Source organism: Drosophila subpulchrella, chromosome 2L, assembly GCF_014743375.2.
Source record: "Drosophila subpulchrella strain 33 F10 #4 breed RU33 chromosome 2L, RU_Dsub_v1.1 Primary Assembly, whole genome shotgun sequence".
Classification (NCBI taxonomy): domain Eukaryota; kingdom Metazoa; phylum Arthropoda; class Insecta; order Diptera; family Drosophilidae; genus Drosophila; species Drosophila subpulchrella.
In genome coordinates, this window is record NC_050610.1 from 12,570,489 (window position 1) to 12,585,085 (window position 14,597).

General features: G+C 52.9%; 1 protein-coding gene across 16 annotated transcripts in view; it reads left to right on the top strand.

Moving 5' to 3' along the window:
- LOC119546348 overlaps positions 1 to 14,597 on the top strand; it is a 119,787-nt gene that overhangs the window by 85,547 nt on the left and 19,643 nt on the right. For 11 of the 16 annotated variants that reach the window (XM_037852575.1, XM_037852567.1, XM_037852561.1 and 8 more), the window contains 24 exons: positions 13 to 348; positions 418 to 1,032; positions 1,093 to 1,737; positions 1,797 to 2,108; positions 2,172 to 2,510; positions 2,574 to 2,882; positions 2,947 to 3,891; positions 3,955 to 4,266; positions 4,327 to 4,671; positions 4,731 to 5,030; positions 5,090 to 6,040; positions 6,149 to 6,466; positions 6,530 to 6,862; positions 6,923 to 7,237; positions 7,296 to 7,601; positions 7,658 to 8,305; positions 8,369 to 8,680; positions 8,746 to 9,084; positions 9,145 to 10,407; positions 10,471 to 10,785; positions 10,850 to 12,448; positions 12,512 to 12,826; positions 12,887 to 13,534; positions 13,601 to 14,563. The exons of 3 other annotated variants lie outside the window; for them this stretch is intronic. In XM_037852575.1, the coding sequence (XP_037708503.1) occupies positions 13 to 348; positions 418 to 1,032; positions 1,093 to 1,737; positions 1,797 to 2,108; positions 2,172 to 2,510; positions 2,574 to 2,882; positions 2,947 to 3,891; positions 3,955 to 4,266; positions 4,327 to 4,671; positions 4,731 to 5,030; positions 5,090 to 6,040; positions 6,149 to 6,466; positions 6,530 to 6,862; positions 6,923 to 7,237; positions 7,296 to 7,601; positions 7,658 to 8,305; positions 8,369 to 8,680; positions 8,746 to 9,084; positions 9,145 to 10,407; positions 10,471 to 10,785; positions 10,850 to 12,448; positions 12,512 to 12,826; positions 12,887 to 13,534; positions 13,601 to 14,563 (13,083 nt within the window). The remainder of the gene's footprint in view (positions 1 to 12; positions 349 to 417; positions 1,033 to 1,092; positions 1,738 to 1,796; positions 2,109 to 2,171; positions 2,511 to 2,573; positions 2,883 to 2,946; positions 3,892 to 3,954; positions 4,267 to 4,326; positions 4,672 to 4,730; positions 5,031 to 5,089; positions 6,041 to 6,148; positions 6,467 to 6,529; positions 6,863 to 6,922; positions 7,238 to 7,295; positions 7,602 to 7,657; positions 8,306 to 8,368; positions 8,681 to 8,745; positions 9,085 to 9,144; positions 10,408 to 10,470; positions 10,786 to 10,849; positions 12,449 to 12,511; positions 12,827 to 12,886; positions 13,535 to 13,600; positions 14,564 to 14,597) is intronic. 2 more of the 16 variants (XM_037852570.1, XM_037852571.1) reach the window with 1 other exon arrangement.

A 14,597-nucleotide genomic window follows, 5' to 3' on the forward strand; every position in this document is an offset into this window, starting at 1 on the left:
ACCGTACCACAGCGCCAATTGTTGAGACCAAGGACGAACCTCTTAGGGATCCATGTATACCAACACCCTGTGGTCCCAACTCCGAGTGCCGCAATATTAACGGAGTGCCTGCCTGTTCCTGCCTGGCTAACTTTGTTGGTCAGGCTCCCAATTGTCGCCCAGAGTGTACTATAAACTCGGAATGTCCTAGTCAACAAGCGTGTATTAACCAAAAGTGCCGCGACCCCTGCCCAGGAGCCTGCGGTCAAAATGCCGTTTGCAGTGTCATCAATCATACACCACTCTGCGCCTGCATCGATGGTTACATAGGAAATCCATTCACGAACTGCAATCCCAAACCTCCAGAACGTAGGTGTTTTAAGAGATTTCAAAGATCCTGTGATAGCTTACCCCCTCCGATATTTTTTCCTTTCATAGTTGTAGAACCACCTGTAGCCGACGATCCTTGCAACCCATCGCCCTGCGGAGCTAATGCTCTTTGTCGAAATGGCCAATGCTCGTGTATACCCGAGTACCAGGGAGATCCGTATGTCTCTTGTCGCCCAGAGTGCGTTCTAAACACAGATTGTCCCAGAGATCGGGCCTGTGTGCGCAACAAGTGCATCGATCCCTGCCCCGGAACTTGTGGGGTTAACGCCCTGTGCGAGGTTACCAACCACATTCCCATTTGCCGCTGTCCAGAACAAATGTCCGGTAATGCTTTCTTCGAGTGCCGACCCGTGCCGCCAGCAAAGATTCAAAATCCCTGCCAGCCATCGCCATGTGGTCCCAACAGTCAGTGCCGCGTGGTTCAACAGACTGCAGTCTGTTCCTGTCTAGCTGACTATGTGGGCAGTCCACCTCAGTGTCGACCGGAATGTGTGACCAACTCAGATTGTCCTGCCGATCAGGATTGTCAGAACATGAAATGTCGCGATCCCTGTCCTGGAACCTGTGGCTTCAACGCCCTCTGCAACGTGGTCAACCACCGTCCCTTCTGCAGCTGCCCCTCTGGCATGTCCGGAAATCCCTTCGTGAGCTGTCAACAGCTAAGTAAGCCACCTCGGTTCTTGGTTAAACCTTCTTCCATGCTCAAGTCTGGCGTTCTTTCAGTAATTCGCGATGAGAGACCACAGAATCCCTGCCAGCCCTCACCTTGTGGGCCCAACTCCGAATGTCGCGTATCAGGAGAGTCGCCATCCTGTTCTTGCCTACCCGAATTTGTGGGTGCGCCGCCCAACTGCCGACCCGAGTGCATTTCGAACTCTGAATGTCCCACAAACCAAGCCTGCATTAATCAGAAATGCGCCGATCCCTGTCCAGGATTGTGTGGTCAAAATGCCAATTGTCGGGTGTTCAGTCATAGTGCCACGTGCTTGTGTGACAGTGGCTTCACAGGAGATCCGTATAGTCAGTGCAGTCCATTTATGGATTCACCTCCTGAAGTTCTGCAGCCTTGCAATCCCAGTCCTTGCGGCGTGAACGCCAAGTGCGAGGAGCGTGGTGGTGCAGGATCCTGCCAGTGCCTGCCTGATTACTTCGGAAATCCCTATGATGGTTGCCGTCCTGAGTGCGTTCTGAACTCTGACTGCCCCTCGAATCGGGCATGTGTCAACCAGAAATGTCGCGATCCCTGTCCAGGTACCTGCGGCCAAAGTGCCCAGTGTCAGGTGGTCAATCATTTGGCCACTTGTAATTGTCTGTCTGGATACACTGGAGACCCGTACAGCTTGTGTCGCGTAATAGTAGACGAGCCACGTAAGGATGTTTGCAAGTTTGCTCTAGGATATCGTGACCAACGTTGGTTTCTTTTCTAGCTGAACGCGTTTATGTGAATCCTTGCCAGCCTTCTCCATGCGGTCCTAACTCGCAATGCCGTGAAGTCAACGAGCAAGGAGTTTGCTCCTGCTTGCCAGAGTTTATTGGTAGTCCACCCGCATGTCGTCCGGAGTGCACCAGTAGTTCAGAGTGCGCCGCCGACAAGGCTTGTGTGAACCGCAAGTGTGTGGACCCCTGTCCGAATGTTTGTGGCCAGCAAGCCGAGTGTCGTGTGCGTAACCACAATCCCATTTGCACGTGTCTCAGTGGATTCACGGGTGATCCATTTACCCGTTGTTATCGCCAGCCGCGTAAGAAAACAGAAACGATTCGAAATTCTCTTCGGGTTACGATTAAAAACAAATCAATTCCAGCTCCTCCTCCGGTGATCGAGCGTGAACCCCTTGACCCCTGTGTTCCTTCGCCTTGCGGAGCGAATTCTCAGTGTCGCGAGATTCACGGCACTCCATCCTGCTCCTGCCTGCCCCAATATCTGGGTACTCCACCCAATTGCCGTCCTGAGTGTTCCATCAATGCTGAGTGTCCCAGTCATCAGGCCTGCATTAATCAGAAGTGCCGCGATCCCTGTCCCGGCTCTTGTGGCCTCAACACCCAGTGCAATGTGATTAACCACACGCCCATCTGCAGTTGTGTGTCCGGTTACGTCGGTGATCCATTCAGCGTTTGTAATCCTCAACCAATACCAGAGAAAAGTAAGACATATCCCCAAGCAAGTCTGAAATTTGTAAGTCACATCCTACCTCTTAATAAATCAGTTCGAGACCCACTGCCTCCTGAGGATCCCTGCAACCCATCGCCCTGTGGCTCCAATGCCCAATGCAACAATGGAGTGTGCTCTTGTTTGGCGGAATACCATGGTGATCCTTATACCGGTTGTCGTCCTGAGTGCGTCCTGCACACAGATTGTGACCGTAGTAAAGCTTGTGTCCGTCACAAGTGCGTTGATCCCTGTCCAGGTGTCTGTGGCACTAACGCGATATGTGAGGTTCTGAACCACATACCAAACTGCCGCTGCTTAGAAAGAATGCAAGGCAATGCCTTCATTCAGTGCAGCCCAATTGCACGTAAGAATAGTTTACCTCAAGACCGTCTCCTTTCTAGTTACTATAAAAGTCACCAACCTTACAGAGCTCGACGTCGTGCAGAATCCTTGCCAGCCCTCACCCTGCGGACCCAATTCTCAGTGTCGCGTTGTCAACCAGCAGGCCATCTGCACCTGCATCACGCCCTTCATCGGAAGCCCGCCATTCTGTCGTCCGGAATGTACCACCAACTCGGAGTGTCCCTTGAACCTGGCCTGTCGCAACCAGAAATGCAGTGATCCCTGTCCCGGCGTTTGTGGTCGCGGTGCCCAGTGCCATGTTACCAATCACTCTCCATTCTGTCGCTGCTTGGAGCGTTACACGGGTAATCCGTTTGTGAGTTGCCAGCAGATCATCGAACCACCGGTTCCGCCACCAAGACAAACCTGCCTGCCATCACCCTGCGGACCATACTCCCAGTGCCGTGAAGTAAACGAATTGCCATCCTGCACTTGTCTGGCGGACTACATTGGAGTACCACCCAACTGTCGACCCGAGTGCGTGACCAGTTCAGAATGTCCAACGAATCAGGCCTGCATTCAGCAAAAGTGTCGCGATCCTTGTCCTGGACTGTGCGGACAATCTGCAGAATGCAGAGTCCTTTCGCACACGCCAAGTTGCGTTTGTCCGGAGGGAATGGAAGGTGATCCGTTTACTCTGTGTACAGTGAAGAGGATTCAGCAACTGGACCAGTTAGACCCTTGCAATCCTAGTCCTTGTGGAATCAATGCGCGCTGTACCTCTCGTCAAGATGCCGGTTCGTGTCAGTGCCTGCCAGAATACTTTGGAAATCCTTACGAGGGATGTCGCCCTGAGTGCGTCCTCAATTCGGACTGTCCATCGAACAAGGCTTGCCAGCAGCAGAAGTGCCAGGATCCCTGTCCTGGAACTTGCGGTCAGAATGCCATCTGTAATGTACTAAATCATGTACCCAGTTGTAGCTGCATAACAGGATTCTCCGGCGACCCGTATCGCTCGTGTGTCCCAGAACGTAAGACTAGCAGTCAGAGTTCATAGAATTTTGTAAACTTCCACGAGTTACCTACTTTTATAGCCGTCAAGGAGTACGTTAATCCCTGCCAGCCGTCGCCATGTGGTCCAAATTCCCAGTGTAGGGAAGTCAACGAACAAGCAATTTGCTCATGTCTGCCGGAATATGTGGGTGCGCCGCCTGTGTGTCGTCCAGAGTGTACGATATCTTCAGAGTGTCCGGCTGACAAGGCCTGTGTGAACCAAAAGTGTGTCGATCCCTGTCCCAACACTTGTGGGGAACAGGCCCTCTGCCGAGTGGTGAATCACAGTCCCATTTGCTCTTGTCGCGCCGGATACACGGGTGATGCCTTCTTCCGCTGTTTCCCTAAGCCTCGTAAGTGATGTTATGCTTAAAAGGAAGTCCCCAGTCGTAACTATCTTATTATTTCGAAAGCTGAACCACCAACTCCCATACAAAAGGCACCAGTTGATCCCTGTGTACCCTCTCCTTGTGGTCCCAACTCCCAGTGCCGTGCTCAGGGTGATGCTCCCGCCTGTTCCTGTTTGGTGGGCTACTTAGGAGCTCCCCCCAACTGCCGGCCCGAATGCCGCATCAACGCCGAGTGTCCCAGCAGTCAGGCATGCATCAATGAGAAGTGTAGAGATCCCTGTCCTGGTTCTTGTGGCTATGGGGCCACTTGTAATGTGATTAATCACACGCCTAGCTGCACTTGTCCAGCAGGATACTCGGGAGATCCGTTTAGTCAGTGCCAACCACTTCCACCACCGCCACCAACACGTAAGACTCAAAACTAAGCCTGTAAAGTGTTGGGAGGACTCAAATCATTTTCTTACCAGCCGTTAAACTCGACGATCCGTGCAACCCCTCGCCCTGCGGTCCAAATGCCCAGTGTAATAATGGAGTCTGTACCTGCATTCCCGAATACCATGGTGATCCCTACAGCGGTTGCCGACCCGAGTGCATCACCAGCGCGGATTGCTCACGTGAGCTCGCCTGTTCGCGTCACAAGTGCTTTGATCCTTGCCCCGGAACCTGTGCCCCCAATGCCATCTGTACTGTCCTGAATCACGTACCCATGTGCACTTGTCCAGAGGGTTATAATGGCAATGCGTTTGTTCAGTGCCAACCTGCACCACGTAAATATTTCTCCTCTAGGCCAAACCCACCGATTTCCAACGCCACTTTTCCCTTTCAGCCCCTGTTCTTGTCCAGCCTTGCCAACCCTCTCCATGTGGACCCAATTCCCAATGCCGCGAGGTCAACCAGCAGGCTGTATGCTCCTGTGTGTCAGGATACTTTGGAACCCCGCCACTCTGTCGTCCGGAGTGTACATCGAACTCTGAGTGTGTGTCCCACCTGGCGTGTGTGAACCAAAGGTGCAGTGATCCCTGTCCCGGTTCGTGTGGACGCAATGCCCAGTGCAGTGTGGTTAACCACAATCCGTTCTGTACCTGTCTGCCAAGGTTTAGTGGAAATCCCTTCGTGGGTTGTCAACAGATCATTGAGCCACCACGTCAAGATATTGTGCCTCAGGATCCTTGTCGTCCATCGCCTTGTGGTCCCAACTCTGAATGTCGCGCTGTTGGTGAGACACCAACTTGCACCTGTCTTGCGGAATTCGTTGGATCACCACCATATTGCAAACCAGAATGTGTGGCCAACTCTGAATGTCCTTCGAACCTGGCTTGTATCAATCAAAAGTGTCGCGATCCCTGTCCCGGATTGTGTGGTCTAAGTGCCACCTGCCGCGTCGTCTCCCACATAGCAATGTGTATTTGCGACGTAGGCCTGACCGGAGATCCCTTCACCCAATGCCAGCCCATTGTACAGGATGTGGAGATCATCAATCCCTGCCAGCCATCGCCTTGTGGCGCCAATGCCGAATGCATCCAACAAAATGGAGCTGGAGCCTGTCAGTGTCTCTCGGATTACTTTGGAAACCCCTACGAGGGATGTCGCCCGGAGTGTGTTCTGAACTCGGACTGTCCCTCGAACAGAGCATGTCAGCAGCAGAAGTGCCGTGATCCCTGCCCCGGAAGCTGCGGACAAAATGCCGAGTGCAATGTGGTAAACCACACGCCCATGTGCAACTGCTTCGCTGGATATATCGGCGATCCATACCGCTATTGTAGCCAACCGCCAGAACGTAAGCGAGTTCCAATTATTAATTTAGTTGTACTAAACTTGGTCGTAGTCTTGGATGTAGTTACTAATTCAAAACGTTGTTTTGTACTGTATTCCTAACCATAACTAGCTGTTGTCCATGAGTATGTGAACCCCTGTCAACCGTCCCCCTGCGGCCCGAATTCTAATTGTCGCGAGGTTAACGATCAGGCAGTATGCTCCTGCCGTTCCGAGTTCGAGGGAGCCCCGCCCAACTGCCGACCCCAGTGCACCTCGAGTTCAGAGTGCGCCCCCAACAGGGCGTGCATCAACCAAAAGTGCGTTGATCCCTGTCCCGGTGTTTGTGGCCAGCAGGCAATCTGCGATGTGCGCAACCATAGTCCCATTTGTAGGTGTCCCACCGGCATGACCGGTGATCCCTTCGTGCGCTGTCTGCCCCGACCAACAAGTAAGGAGAAGGAAAACTCTGATATGTATTTGACCAAACCTAACCCGTTTAACCCGATGCCAGTTCCACCACCGCCCTTAAGGGATGTAGCTCTGTACCGCGATCCCTGCTCGCCCTCACAGTGTGGCCTCTACTCGTCGTGCAGGAATCAACAGGATCAGGCCGTTTGCTCTTGCTTGCCCAACTACTTTGGTACTCCACCGCATTGTCGTCCTGAGTGTACCATCAATGCCGAGTGTCCAAGTCACTTGGCGTGCATCGGCGAGCGTTGCCGTGATCCTTGTCCCGGTGCCTGTGGTCAGCAGACCGAGTGCCGAGTCACCAGCCATGTTCCCAGTTGTGTTTGCCTGCGGGGCTATGTGGGCGATGCCTTCGTAGCCTGCCACCCGGCACCACGTAAGAGAGTTGTTCTGTGTGTTAAACCCCTTTATGGACTAAGACCAAACCCCTTTACAGCACCACCAACCCGTGAAGAGCCACGAGATCCATGCAACCCCAGTCCCTGCGGCAGTAATGCCATTTGCTCCAATCAGGGAGAGTGCACATGTGTGGCCGACTATCAGGGTGATCCCTACGTGGCCTGCCGACCCGAGTGTGTCCTCAGTTCGGAGTGTCCCCGAAATCTGGCCTGTATACAGCAGAAGTGCACTGATCCCTGTCCCGGAACTTGTGCCAGCAATGCCATCTGCGATGTGGTTAACCATATCGCTATGTGTCATTGTCCCGATCGGATGACGGGCAATGCTTTTGTGCAATGTACCCCAGTGCAATGTAGGTTAACCCCCTATCTTTTTAACGAAACCCAGTTAAACCCTTATCTATTCTTTAGTGGATGTGTATCGTAATCCTTGTAGTCCCTCGCCATGCGGCTCCTATGCCGAATGTAGGGAGCAAAACGGTCAGGCTGTGTGCAGCTGCCTTCCCAACTACTTTGGGGTTCCTCCCTCGTGTCGACCCGAGTGTAGCACCAACTATGATTGTCCCCCCAGTTTGGCGTGTCAGAATCAGCGGTGCATCGATCCTTGTCCAGGATCTTGTGGGGCCTATGCCGAGTGTCGAACTGTCAGCCACAGTCCTTTCTGTAGTTGCAGACCCGGATATACGGGAAATCCCATCGTTCAATGTCATTTGATTAGTAAGTTAAACAGAACACCCATAGAGAAGGTCATATATTTAACGCCCCACCTTTAGTTGAACCCCAGCGAGATATTGTGCCCCAAGATCCCTGCCAACCCTCACCATGTGGACCGAACAGCGAATGTCGCCGCGTGGGAGACACACCTTCCTGCTCCTGTCTGTCCAACTTCTTTGGAACCCCACCCAACTGTCGACCCGAATGTGTGTCCAACTCCGAGTGCAGTCAGTTGCATGTGTGCACAAATAACCGATGCACGGACCCGTGCCCAGGTCTTTGTGGCACTGATGCCGTGTGTCGCGTGATTAGTCACAGTGCCATGTGCTACTGCCAACCGGGATACAGCGGTGATCCATACGTTCGTTGTGTACCACATATCCAAAGGGAACCGGTTGAGATAGTGCAGCCGTGCAATCCAAATCCCTGCGGCACCTTTGCCGAGTGTCGTCAGCAAAATGGAGTCGGTTCCTGTCAGTGTCTGCCGGAGTATTTCGGAAATCCCTACGAGGGATGTCGTCCTGAGTGTGTGCTCGACTCCGATTGTCCATCTCAGCTGGCCTGTGTCAACCAAAAATGCCGCGATCCCTGCCCCGGAAGTTGTGGCCAAAATGCCGAATGCTTTGTGCGTAATCACCTTCCCTCTTGCAACTGCCTCAGTGGCTATGTGGGAGACCCATATCGTTATTGCAACATTGAACCGAAACGTAAGCAGATCTCTCCCATACGATCCCAAAACTTGCCTTTAGACATCTTAAACTTTTTTACAGCCATTCGGGAATATGTCAATCCCTGTCAACCATCCCCATGTGGTCCCAATTCTCAGTGCCGCGAGCAGAACGGTGTGGCCACCTGCTCCTGTCTGCCGGAGTATGTGGGCCTTCCTCCGGGCTGCCGGCCTGAGTGTACGATCTCCTCGGAGTGTAATCTTGACAAGGCCTGCGTTCGTCACAAGTGTGTTGATCCTTGCCCCGGTGCCTGCGGCAGTTCTGCCGATTGCCGGGTGGTTAACCACGCTCCACTCTGCTCTTGTCAATCGGGTTACACAGGTGATCCCTTTACCCGATGTTACCCCATTCCTCGTAAGTTATCAAAGCTGATAAAGTGGTTACGTGCCCTGTTCTTATCCTCACCCTTTCCCGTTTAGCTCCACCTACGCATATTCTCCAAGATGTAGAACGCGATCCTTGCCAACCATCCCCCTGTGGAGCCAATGCTCAGTGCAGGCAATCCCAGGGTCAGGCCATCTGCTCCTGCTTACCCAACTACTTTGGTGTCCCACCCAATTGTCGACCCGAGTGCACTCAGAGTTCAGAGTGTCTGTCAAGTCTGGCGTGCATCAATCAAAGATGCGCGGATCCATGTCCTGGTTCCTGTGCATATAACGCCATTTGTCATGTACGCAATCACGTGCCCAGTTGTCAATGTCCAGTGGGCTATGTGGGTGATCCGTTCACCAACTGTCAGCCTGAACCTCAGCCACCACGTAAGAATAACTAAGTGTGACCTGATTAGTCAGTGTATGATTTATTGCCCTCATCCTTAGCCAAACCTGTTGCCCTCGACGATCCCTGCAATCCTTCCCCCTGTGGAGCAAATGCCCTGTGCCAGAATGGTCAATGTTCGTGTATAGCCGAGTACCAGGGAGATCCTTATACTGGCTGTCGCCCGGAGTGTGTCTTAAATGCAGATTGTGCTCGAAATCGGGCTTGTGTAAGACATAAGTGTGTTGATCCTTGTCCAGGAACTTGTGCTCCCAATGCCATCTGCGATGTGATTAACCACATAGCCATGTGTCGTTGCCCAGAGCGCATGACAGGCAACGCCTTTATCCAGTGTGAGACTCCACCAGTGTCGCTGGCACCTCCTGATCCCTGCTACCCTTCGCCCTGCGGTCCAAATAGTCGCTGCCGTGTATTTAACAACAACGCTGTGTGTTCCTGCATAGAGGACTTCATTGGAACGCCACCAAACTGTCGACCGGAATGTTCACATAACTCGGATTGCCTGCCTAGATTGGCCTGCCAAAATCAGCATTGCATGGATCCATGTCCAGGAACTTGTGGCTTTAATGCACTTTGCCATGTGGTGAACCATGCACCGATTTGTAGTTGCCCGCCCAGGCACAATGGAAACCCCTTCCTGGGCTGCTTCCCAGAACCAGTGCGACGTGATGAGATTATTCCAAAGCATCCGTGCCAGCCCTCGCCATGTGGTCCATATGCCAAGTGTACGGCAGTGGGAGATCAGGCGCAGTGCAGTTGCCTTGCTGAATACATTGGAACACCGCCCAACTGTCGACCAGAGTGTGTGACCAATTCGGAGTGTTCCTTCGACAAGGCGTGCTTGAATCAAAGATGCCGTGATCCCTGCCCTGGAAATTGTGGCTCCAATGCTAATTGCCACGTGATAAGCCATGCTGCCATGTGCTACTGCCTACCAGGCTATACTGGTGACCCATTCACGTCCTGCCGCCAAGTACCATTGATTCAACATGAAGAGATCATTCAACCCTGCTCCCCCAGTCCTTGTGGAGCCAATGCTGTGTGTCGCCAGGAAGGCAATGTAGGCTCTTGCCAGTGTCTTCCGGAATACTACGGCAATCCCTACGAGATTTGCCGACCGGAGTGTGTAACAAATAATGATTGCCCGGCGCACAAGTCTTGTCAGCAGAATAAGTGTCGGGATCCTTGCCCAGGAGTCTGTGCCTTAAATGCATTGTGTCGCGTAATAAATCACTTGCCAACTTGTCATTGTCACAATGGCTTTGTTGGTGACCCCTACCGCTACTGTCAAATTCCAGAGAAACGTGAGTGCTCGACTGATTCTGTTCTGCTATCAAAAGCTAACCAATACCATCCCCTACCTTTAGCTATCCTCAAAGAATATGTCAATCCCTGCCAGCCCTCTCCGTGTGGCCCCAACTCGCAATGCCGTGAAAACAACGAGCAGGCCATCTGCTCATGTCTGCCCGAGTATGTGGGTGCTCCACCCAATTGCCGACCTGAGTGCGTGACCAGTGCAGAGTGTCCTCAGGACAAGGCCTGCATTAGGCAAAAGTGTAGCGATCCCTGTCAGGATGTGTGTGGCACCAATGCCGATTGTCGTGTTATCCAACATGCCCCCATTTGCAGTTGTCGTCCTGGTTTCACAGGCGACGCCTTTTCACGCTGCCTGCCCATGCCACGTAAGATATTCCCTTATAGGATGCACCATACCATTTGGTTGACCTTTCTTCATCCAACTTACAGCCCCAAGACCACCACAGTTAGACGTCTACCGAAATCCTTGTGTACCCTCACCTTGTGGCCAGTATGCCGAGTGCCGGGATAATCAGGGAACTGCCACCTGCAGTTGTCTGCCCGCCTACTTTGGCACTCCGCCCAACTGTCGCCCCGAGTGTACCATAAACCCCGACTGTCCGGCCCACCTTGCCTGCCAACAACAGCGCTGTCGCGATCCCTGTCCCGGAGCGTGTGGCTTTAATGCCCTGTGCACGGTTATAAATCACAACCCTACTTGTCAGTGTGCCCCTGGACTAATTGGCAACGCCTTCTCATCCTGCCAAGCTCCACCTCCAATCGCTCGGGATCCCCCACAAATCAGTGATCCCTGCTCCTTGATTACCTGTGGCCCCAATGCAATTTGCAATCAGGGACAATGTAGTTGTCTTCCTGAATTTGTGGGTAACCCGTTAGTGGGATGTCGCCCAGAATGCGTGCTTAGCACGGAATGCGACTGGAACAAGGCGTGCGTGAGGAACAAGTGCGTCGATCCCTGTCCTGGAAGATGCGGATCCAATGCCATATGTGAGGTGCACAGACACGTGGCCATGTGCCACTGTCCACCGGGAATGACTGGAAACGCCTTCAGCCAATGCCGACCCTTGCCACCAGCTCCAATCCGCGATGTCGTTGATCCTTGTCAGCCTTCGCCATGTGGCCCAAATGCCCAGTGTCGCAATATCAATGGACAAGCAGTGTGCTCGTGTCTGCGCGATTTCGTTGGAATCCCACCTTCATGTCGACCAGAGTGTGTTAGCAATGCGGAGTGTCCGCTGCACTTGGCCTGCCTCCAACAACATTGCAGAGATCCCTGTCCCGGAACTTGTGGCCTTAATGCCGAATGCCGTGTGATCAATCACAATCCGAACTGCCATTGCATTGGATCCTTCACGGGAAATGCATACGTGGCTTGTCACCGTCAACCACCGCCACCTGTTAGACAAGACCCAATTGATCCATGCCAACCATCGCCATGTGGAGCTAATGCGGAATGTCGTGCCCAGGGAAGCAATGCTCAATGCAGCTGTCTAACTGAATTCATTGGTACACCGCCCAACTGCAGACCAGAGTGTGTTTCCAACTCGGATTGTCCCACGAATCTGGCATGCCTCAATCAAAAGTGCCGCGATCCCTGTCCAGGTGTCTGTGGCTCCAACGCTGAATGTTATGTGATTAATCACACACCCACGTGCACATGCATTGCTGGACAAACCGGCAATCCCTACGTGGGCTGTCAAGTGGTTAGAGATGATCCAGCTCCGCTTACACCGTGTGTTCCAAGTCCTTGTGGAGCAAATGCTCTTTGTACGGAGAGGAATGGAGCCGGAGCTTGTCAGTGCCTACCGGAATTCTATGGAAATCCCTACGAGGGTTGCCGACCGGAATGCGTGCTCAACTCGGACTGTCCTAGCCACCTAGCTTGTCTCAATCAACACTGCGCCGATCCCTGTCCCGGAACCTGCGGTCCAAATGCCCAATGTCAAGTACGCGAACACCTGCCGCAATGTAATTGCCTTGTGGGCTACCAGGGAAATCCCTACGTGTACTGCAGTGTCCTGCGTGAACGTAAGCAGATCTTGGAAAGAAGAATTATTGGATTTGCCTCTTACCCCCCATTTTTCCCGACAGCCCTGCCTGAACCGATTCCGTCCCGCCCCTGTCAGCCCTCGCCTTGTGGTCCCAACTCTCAGTGTCGAGAGTCGAACAACCAGGCAATTTGCAAGTGTCTGCCCGACTTTATTGGATCCCCACCTGCCTGTAGACCCGAGTGTACCATCTCCAGCGAGTGTGATTTGACCCTGGCGTGTGTCCAACAACACTGTGTCGATCCCTGTCCAGGTGTCTGCGGCAGCAGTGCTCAGTGTCGGGTGATTAATCACAGTCCTCACTGTAGTTGTCTGTCTGGTTTCACGGGTGACGCTATTAGTGGTTGCCAGCGCATATGTAAGAATCTCATTTCTTTTAGTAACCCTGTGAACCTTTGTAATACCAAACCCTTTCTAGCACCCGCAATTAGTTACGATCCCCCCAAGGAAACCTACCGAGATCCATGTGTTCCTTCTCCCTGTGGAGCTTATGGCCAATGTCGTGCTCAAGGCAACCAGGCTGTGTGCTCATGCCTTCCTGGCTACTTTGGAGCACCGCCTAATTGCCAGCCCGAGTGTGTGATTAATCCGGATTGCGCCTCCCATTTGGCCTGTATCAGTGAAAAGTGTCGCGACCCGTGTCCCGGTTCTTGTGGCCTCCAGGCCCAGTGTAACGTCATCAACCACACACCCATCTGCAGTTGTCCAACAGGTTATCAGGGTAATCCTTTCGTCAGCTGCCAACGGATTCCACCACCACCAACTCCAGCCCTTCGCGATGCCTGTAATCCCTCGCCATGTGGCTCCAATGCAGTCTGCAGCTCTGGAGGACAGTGCTCTTGTCTGCCCGACTTCGATGGCAATCCCTACGTGGGCTGTCGCCCAGAGTGCGTCCTTAATACGGACTGTGCGCGAGACAAGGCCTGCCAACGCAGCAAGTGCACAGATCCATGTCCAGGAGCATGTGGAGTTGGAGCAACTTGCGAGGTTCGCAACCACATTCCAACATGTAGTTGTCCGCCCGGAACTTCGGGCAACGCCTTCGTTCAGTGTACCCTTGTGCAATGTAGGTTTCAATCTAGGAATCATTTAACTTTCGAGACCCCTTTTAACCACTCCTTATTCTGTTTAGCTTCACCTGTTGTTCCCTTGAACCCCTGTCAACCATCGCCGTGTGGAAACAATGCCCAATGCCGAGAGGCCAACGACCAGGCTGTTTGCTCGTGTCTACCTGGATACTTTGGTGTTCCACCAAAGTGTCGCCCTGAGTGCACCATCAACTCGGACTGTGCCCCACAACTTGCTTGCGTGAATCAACAGTGCCGTGATCCTTGTCCTGGAGCTTGCGGGCAGTTTGCTCAGTGCCAGGTCATTCGACATGTGCCGCACTGTAGTTGCCCTCAAGGTTATTCAGGAAATGCTTTCTTCCTGTGCCACCGTATACCGCCACCACCACCAGTCCAACTGGAGCCGGTCAATCCATGCTATCCATCACCATGTGGAGCCAATGCAGAATGCACTCAACAAAATGACCAGGCAGTTTGCAAGTGTCTAAAGGACTATATAGGAACACCACCCAACTGTCGACCGGAGTGCATAACATCATCCGAGTGTCCAAATCACCAAGCTTGCATTGCTCAAAAATGTAAGGATCCTTGTCCTGGTCTTTGTGGAAACGCAGCCAGCTGTCAAGTGGTCAGCCACGTGCCCTCGTGCATCTGTATTGGGGATTACATTGGTGATCCGTACTCTGGATGCTATGCCCGGCCTCAGCTTGAGCGGGACCAAATCAATCCCTGCTCCCAGAACCCGTGCGGAAGCAACGCCGTGTGCAGAGAACGCGGCGGAGCCGGTTCATGTCAATGTTTACCGGAATATTACGGCAATCCCTACGAAGGATGTCGACCCGAATGCGTGATCAACTCGGACTGTTCGAGCCATTTGGCTTGTTTGAATCAACACTGCCGCGATCCCTGTCCAGGAACCTGTGCCTCCAATGCCCAATGTCAAGTGGTTAATCACGTTCCCAGCTGTAGTTGCTATCCCGGATACAACGGTGATCCTTATCGCCATTGTCGTGTTGTCCAGGCGGAACGTAAGCAGTCTCCTTCCACTCAACCGTTTAATCA